General features: G+C 36.1%; 1 protein-coding gene across 2 annotated transcripts in view; it reads right to left on the bottom strand.

Moving 5' to 3' along the window:
- Window positions 1-389: 389 nt before the first annotated feature.
- LOC106868208 (uncharacterized) overlaps window positions 390-8,549 on the bottom strand; it is a 60,992-nt gene continuing 52,832 nt past the window's right edge. For both annotated transcript variants that reach the window (XM_014913374.2, XM_014913382.2), the window contains 5 exons: window positions 7,699-7,823; window positions 6,936-6,980; window positions 6,211-6,328; window positions 5,534-5,648; window positions 390-4,553 (listed from right to left, as the gene is read on the bottom strand). In XM_014913374.2, the coding sequence (XP_014768860.1) occupies window positions 4,473-4,553; window positions 5,534-5,648; window positions 6,211-6,328; window positions 6,936-6,980; window positions 7,699-7,823 (484 nt within the window). In that variant the 3' untranslated portion in view covers window positions 390-4,472. The remainder of the gene's footprint in view (window positions 4,554-5,533; window positions 5,649-6,210; window positions 6,329-6,935; window positions 6,981-7,698; window positions 7,824-8,549) is intronic.

The raw sequence follows: 8,549 nt of genomic DNA on the forward strand, positions 1-8,549 counted from the left end.
ATACCTCGAGTCTTTGGTCCTCACGGCGCAGAAAATTGGCAAATCTTTTCTTATCTGCTTCCCCTCTGGCTAAATAAACCTGTCGCCTAGCCTCCCTTCTGGCACATTGGTACAATTCCCTGCTACCACCGTTCTTCCAGTCCTTCCAAGCCTGTTTCTTTTGTCTAATAGCCCTGTCCACCACCACGTTACTCTGGGTCGGGAGGGGACCTTACACCACCCACAAATCTGGTCGGTGGCTTTCAACAGGTTATATAAATATATATTATCAATTTATTCATTTATTAATAAATCAACAATTTACATATATATATATATATATATTTATGTAAAAATAAATAATACAGACACTCAAATGATTTCAGGACAAAAGACAAAGAATCGCCAAATAAATGTTAACATATATTTATTATTTCATAAAGTTTTCTAATAATAATAATAAAAACAAGTTCAGTTCTGCAAAACAAAAATGAGAAACATCCCAAAGTTACAGACGTTGGAATTTTCAGATGAGTTCTCATCAACATCACACAGTAATTATTACGGCCATGCTGGGGCACTGCCAAGTCTTTATTTTATTCACTTTTGTTTGTTTCGGTGGGGAGAGGGATGTCTTTATTGTTAATTACTAATTACCTTTTTTTTCTATCACCAGAAACTTGTCCTTTGGATTATATATTCTTCGTAAAAGTAACAGCCTACTTCTTTCTTCAGCTTTGCTTAAACCTTTCCTTTTTTTTTTAGGGGGCAGGAGGGAATTGGAAGAAGACCATACATGGGTGAGATGTCAACCATTTTAACAGACTATTTTTTTATTTAATAACTTTTCTCTAAAAACTGTAACAGCTCAGACCACCCAGCTGCAAACAGGTACCACAACCCTGTGAACTTAAATTATTCTTTACTTTGAGGTGATGAGCTCAAATTCTCCTGCAAAATGGTTAAGGTTTGCTCCAGCAATCTGACGTTTCTTTCAAAAGTAATGCCTTCAAGTGGTGGTACCCAGGCGCAATGTTTTGGAGGAATATCAGTTTTATTTTAAAGAAACTGATAGAAACAACTCACTGAAAGATCAGCAAGTCATATTCCATTACTATGTTTGTGTCCATAGCAAAAATACTCAACTCTCAATGGCCCAGTCCACTACATACAGTGGCTCCATCTTACAACTGTAAATAGCAAAAGAGCACTATAAAACTGATGAGTGTTCCTTTAAGCTTGCAAAGCTGAAAATCAACTGCTAATAGGTAAAGCTTGGTGAGGGATGGGACTCACTCACCCCCCCCCCTCTGGCTTACTCCTTTTGTTCAGCATAAAAAAATGAGATTGAGGAACCACCATCATTTAGATCCCTGTTATCTTTAGGGAGTTGATGGTGGAGACAATTCAAAAGAAATCTTCAGAAACCTAAGGAGTTTATTTTCAATGCATGCACATCACCACATCAACATCCCTATTGTCAATGCACAGAGTAAAATAATGTAGAATTTTAAGTGAAGCAAAGACCATGGAATTCATCTTAGCATTTATATTATTATTGATGCTGGTTAAACTGTTGATGATGTTGGTGGTGCAATGCCTTGCTCTTTATTAAATACCAGCTTGAAAACACAGTGGTAGAAAACAAAACAAACAAAAAACCATAAATGGCTTCAAGACATTTATGGTGTTTAATGGAGAAGAGTGAAACCTCCCCAAGGCGAGGAAGTCTATCTGTTTATCACAGGTAACATTATTCAGAGAAAGAATCCAAGCAATGCTGAATTAAGTGTTTGGCCAACAACACAACAAAAAAGACCACTTGTGGACAGGAAGATTTGATACACAGGAAAAGGCAATCTGATATGTTATCCACAGAGCCATTTCTCCTCTCCACACAACATCAAGATGGCTCAAAAAGAAAGAATTTCATGGAGATCAAAAAAAAAAAAAAATTTTTTAAATTCCATGTTGTTGTGCCTGCAGATTAACTACCTACCTGTTCAAGCAAAAATTAGAGGTCAAGATTTTAATACTACACTTGTAGGAAACAAGATGAGCCCTTAACCCTGCCTTAAAGAACATGTCAACCTTTTATGGACATTCAGTGGAGCAGTAACCTGGTTTCTTACGTTGCAGTTTGTTGATAAAGAAAGCAGAATAAAGATCTTTGGCTGTGAGATTACGCTTTCAGACAAATAACTGACAACACTGGAACAGGTTGGAGTCTTACTGCAGCAGCCTCTTGGACAAATTATATAAATGGCCTAAATATACCTGGGTTACAGATTCCACAGCAATTTTATAACCGAATGGTTTAGATAAGGCATTCTGCAGTAAAAACTTTTCTCTCTATAATATCAAAATCTACAAACTTCTAATCGAAAAAAGAAAAGAAAAATACATTTTCATTAGCATGGAATTAATGCTGCAAAGGTAAAGAAAATGGTAAGTTACTAAACGTATGACAAAATATATTTCTTTGGTCTAACTTCACTTGAACATGTATAATTGTTTGTAAAGCAAGCTTTAAGAAACCACTTCCCTGTGTGTCCTGGCAGGTAATAATGACATTTTGTTCGTTTTTTTTTTACACAGAAATTTTGTTAAGACACAAAATATATAATATTTACATCAGTAAATTTATAATGAAGTAAAGCTCTCGAAATATAACACTGTTCTGTGTGAGGTATAATTTACACACTTGAAATTAAGGTGGGTGGGATATATGATCCCCAAATGAATGAACAATCAATGACTACAGCATACCTGAGATTAAATTAGATTGGAATTGAAGAAATGAAAAATAAGGAATGGTCTCTAAAGGTGTGTTGCCTCGTATATTTACAAAACAAATATTAAGAGTAAAAGATGACATTCTCTAGTGAACAATATGACTGAATATATATATACACACACACATATATATATATATATAGATATATATAATTAGCTGAATCTGTGGTATGTGTGTATATATACAGGGTGCAATGGGTAATTTGTCGCTATTTTATATTTTTAATTTCACGCATGTGCATGGTTTGTTTTTGATTTTGTCAACTACACAGTATAGTAGGGTCAGTTGGGTACCGTCTGTGAGAAAAACAGCCCCATGACACAATTCACTGCCTGAAATTTGGAAACTACATGCTGGACTGCCTGGCAATTTGCACCAGAAGCTCCAATACAAACGTTCCTCTGTGTATGTATATATATATATATAACATTTGTGTGTGTGTGTATATACATACATCTATATACACACATTTATATAGCTACATAGATAATACTGTGTGTGTGTGTGTGTACACACACAAACATATATATATATATATATATATGCACATGTGTATAATGATGCATTAATTCATGTACAAAGAAGTAAAGAGAGGCAATAATGTGTATATACACGTGTATTTGTATATATGTGTGTGGGTGTATACATATATATACACAGACACACACAGATGGCACATGTAGTTAAACTTTTTACATATAAAATACATAATGAGAGGATTCCCCATGTATATATTTCTGATAGAAAATGTAGCAACCAAACACATGCTTGTGCCCATGTGTATGTGTTTACATGCATATTTACACTGATTTCAAAAACTACATTAAATTGAATTAAAGTACACGTCTACATAACCTTATATGAAATGTGTGATTCTCACTTCAGTGTCTGTCCTACGTTAATTAGCAGACATTACAGAGTCACTGAAGGGCCGAGAGATTTATGCATATGGCACTTATCGAAATTAGTTTGGTAAATGCCAATACACCAAACTGTTGCACCAGGAGACACTCAGTAATTTCTGCTGACTAATAAAAACATATTCATGTTTTAACTCCTTTTTCTGAGTATATATATATATTACCAAACAAATATATACATACATACACATGTATGTATATATATATGTCCATGTATGTGTGTATATACATATATATGAATGCATGTATGTATATATATATATATATATGCAGGTATATATATACATAATTTTTTTGTGTGCCAAAATATTAAAGTGATTAACACATGAAAGTGTTAGAAGGAAATGTGTAAAATCTTTGATATGTGCAATATTTCAGCCACTAAATCCAAACACAGCAGATATGCACAGATAATCCTTTTAGATGCCTGAAAAGGACAGACACCTGCATGGAACCAGGCTATGGATAATTCATCTATTAGCCCCAAAAGGTATATGTGCATGTATTTGAGATATATATATATACAAAAAGGCAGGCAGCGATATGTTAAAATGTTTACGTAGCCACATCTCTCATTGAGAAACAGTGAAAGCTCGAAGCAATGAAAGTCATAAAATGGTGCCTTGTTCTAAAATTTGAAGGTAGGTGGGTGTGTGTGTGTGTGTGTGCATATATAAATATGTGTGCGCGGTTGAGGTGGGGGGAGGATTTAAAATGTTTAGAAAATAAAGATTGAATTGAAAATGAGGAAAGAGGCTAAATGTTAAAAGAAGATACTAGGAAGAGAGGACATCTTCCATGTAATCGAAAGGTATGTCAGGTTGGGAGAGTGTTTTGTCTGTCGTGAGGTCAGCAAGCTGGAAAAGAAAGAAAGAAATACAAAAACATTTGAAGACAAAAGTAAATGAAAGAGAAAGTGTTAAAGAATATTTGGCAAAAAGCAGAAACTACAACAGGCCCTAGACTTATCATCTTTACAATGTTTTAATTGCATATTAGTTACGACAGCAACCAGAAGCAAGCAAAGCAAAATTCCTTGGTTACTCTGCAATATTTCTGATTCCCATATACAGTGGCACTAGAATGCTTAGTTTTAACTTTTTGGAACCAAAGAATCTACTGATTCCATTTGCTATTTGAATGACAAGATTTTGTGGAATGACGGCCACAACATGTTTATAAGTTAAGGCGGTGAGTTGGGCGAAATGCTTAGCAGTGTTTCGTCTGTCTCTCTGTTCTGAGTTCAAATTCTGCCGAGGTCGACTTTGTCTTTCATCCTTTCGGGGTTGATGAAATAAGTACCAGTTATGCACTGGGGTCAACTTAATCCCTTTGTTTGTCCCCTCTATGTTTAGCCCTCTGTGGGCAATAAATGTTTATAAGTTTGAATGAAGTAACAACATTGCTCAGCGGATACAATACAGCATCAACAGCTCATGGTGTTTCATTCCAGTTTAACAAAATGGTGGAAAGCTCACACAGGGAAATTACCAAAGACAGACAGATGGAAGACACAAACCTGTTTAGAAGTAAATTTATCTCTCATCTGCTTGAGATTTTTTTGTCATGTGACACAACGAAGAGAATCTCTAATTGGTAAGTTGACATTCTAGAAATAGCAGGCAAATCATCATAGCACACCTAACAGGATAATGGGTCCCTCGATATATTTACTCCCACAAAGGCTTTTGATCATGCTTAACAACAAAAACACAAAATTCTTGGCTTTCTTTCCAACGGATGTTCACAATTGCAGGTCAGCACTGAATGTGCAACCACAAGTTTTCTAAATGAAATAAAAATAAAAGAAAGAATCAAAATAGAAATGATGACTTACTTCACTGTTTTCGCTTTTGGACAGTTCTTGAGACAGATCCAGTTCTTCTTCAATTTCTTCAACAATACTGCCACCAGTTATTTTGACTTTTCCATCGAATCGGCTTCTGTTGGTGCTGAACAAAGAGGAAAACAATGTGGCAAGTTGAGATCCATCTTCAGACATTTAAGATGAATGGAACTTTGATAAATATAAAACAGATGTTGGACGAGTGACAAGATGGCTGTGACTTGAAACTTTGATCAGTTGGTGATTCTTCACAGTCTCACACACACACATTGCACTACTGATCACAGGTTAACATTATAATTCTGTCACTCAGACCAACATCTAAGATTGTCTACAAAAGAAGGCTGACCAAGTGATTGGCAATGAGTCACTCACAGACTTACCGTTTCTTCTTCTTCTCTCTGCTACTACAAATGTCTTTATTTGTCTGACTTAACTAAATAGTCCCTCTTCTTCCTCCACATCGACCTCTCTCTTTTCCTCCAACCACTCCAATTGTCACATCAAACCCTCAACATTTGACCCAATCCTTTCTCTCTCCCCCTGAAATTCCTTCCTCCACAGACATTGACCAATCAAGGACATCTTGCAAATCTCATGGACAATGCCACCCACCCTGCCCTGCCCCGTCTCCTTAAAATCCAGAAGCATGTTATGTTTCTACCTACTCTTCACTGGCAAAATCTTCATCATAGTCATCATCATCATCATCATCCTCCTCCTCAGTAGTAGTAGTGGTGGTGGTAGTCGTGGTAATATTGTTCTTGTCACTTCCAGAAGTTTCCACTGAAGAGGGAAAAAAAAAACTTTTATTTTAACAGATTTAATTTGAGAAATGGATCAAAGTAGAAATCTATAAAACTCTCAATAACTTGGTTTGTGATCAATATAGATGCTGTAAGAATTAATCATCAATAACTACAGATGCTCTAAGAATCAAGTTGGCAGACGTGTCCAGTGGTCAATAGGTTAATCCAGGAAAATTAAAAACTGACAGAAACAAGTATCAAACAGCAGCACTGTATTTCATTATCATCATCATCGTTTAACGTCCGTTTTCCATGCTGGATTTCATTCCGTCTCAAAAACCAAACTCTTCAGAAAGACAAATCATATATTTTGTAGTTGTGTCTTTGATATTGCAACAATCTTACAATCTTCAAAATAACTAAAGAATGTTCAAAGAACTGCTTGGTTGTTATTAGCATTGTCCCAGTACTGAAGACTGGGTGTTTGGATCCCTTTGCACCCCATTCCTAACAATATCCCCTTCTAATTCCTATGGCATCAGTTTCTGTCACATAAACTGGAAGAATTTGTCTCAAATCATTCAACAAATGAGAGGAATCAAATGTCAGAAGAGACGAAAATAATTGAAGAAATGGTAACTTACCAAACTTGAGATCAACAACTTTTTTGTTGAGGTTCGTTAAGGGATCTGAAACAAATTAGGAGTGAATTTGAGAAATCAACAATTAAATATTCAAATGATGCCAGATTTTTAGGGGTCAATATAAGACAATGTATTTCTCTACACTAAATATAAACATTAATTAAGAGAAGATTTATTTACAGAAGATGTCAGCACAAGAGCCTGTCTTTATATTCCATCTGTAGATTCCATTTCTCCACAGATTTATGCTCAAAATTACCAATATCTTAATGCTTATTTTTCCAAGATGGCATCGATTAGATAGGTCTGAAATGCTGCTGCTGTTCACCCTGTGTTACCAATGTCTGTGGAGTGCAACATCATCGGATCTAATCTCAGCATTTGCTCCCATGTCTTCCTTGGCCTTTTATTTCCTACAATCATAACACTCACCATTTTACTAACCAACCCAGTTGTCAACCCTGCGGCAATCACTGGCACCAATTAATCCTAATTAATTCTCAGTTGATGCTTTGGCTCCCTTGTATTCCATTCCCCCCCCCCAAGAACCCTCACTTGATCCCATCTCATCAGCTTCTCTACTTCATCCACTTCCATTTCTCCAGAACCTAACATCAATTCATTGTCTGTGAGGAAAGGTGAAAACTGAGGGTTCAAGTACTCTTCACATTTCTCCGAAGGGCCTGGCTCTTAAACCTCAAGGTTCCTCCTCACATGGCACATGAACTACCCTCCTCCCTTATTTCACCAAATAAAAACTTACCTTTGTTAAGGATTTCGTTGTTTTCTTTGGCAGAATTTGATATTTTAGGCACAAATGTTACAGGTTTAGCTTGGAAAAGGGTACAGTCATCAGCAGCAGTAGTTTTCTGGCCCCAGTTGGTATCCCTAAACGCAAAACATAATATATATATATAAATATACACACAAATCATCATCATCATTACCATCATTTTAACAAACACTTCTTTATGCTTGTAGAGGTTGGACAAAATTTGTTGAGGCAGATTTTCATCAACTCAAAAACACAGAATTAAATTCTCAGCCAAATTTCTGGATTAGAAATTTTTCTTTTTTTTTTTACATAAAAGGCATCACATTTACAGAGAAAGGAAAACTCAGATTGTGAGGCATTCATGCCCTTCTCAAAGCAACAGAAGCAAAACAAAATAACATCCTGAAACAGAAATTGAATCCCCGACTGATCTTAAGAACTTTTAAAATGTGAACCATTGTGGAAGCCCTTTTAAGACATTTTAAGGATCAAGGTTTAAGGTCTGAATAGGTTTTTAGGGACCAATACTCTTTTATTCTTTTACTTGTTTCAGTCATTTCACTGCGGCCATGCTGGAGCACCACCTTTAGTCGAGCAAATCAACCCCGGCACTAATTCTTTGTGAGCCTAGGACTTATTCTATTGGCCTCTTTTGCCGAACCGCTAAGTTACGGGGATGTAAACACACCAACATCGGTTGTCAAGCGATGTTGGGGAGACAAACACATATACACAACGGCTTCTTTCAGTTTCCATCTACCAAATCCACTCACAAGGCTTTGGTAGGCCCAAGGCTATAGTAGAAGACATTTTCCCAAGGTGCCACACAATGGGACTGA

Source organism: Octopus bimaculoides, chromosome 8 (assembly GCF_001194135.2).
Source record: "Octopus bimaculoides isolate UCB-OBI-ISO-001 chromosome 8, ASM119413v2, whole genome shotgun sequence".
Lineage (NCBI taxonomy): Eukaryota > Metazoa > Mollusca > Cephalopoda > Octopoda > Octopodidae > Octopus > Octopus bimaculoides.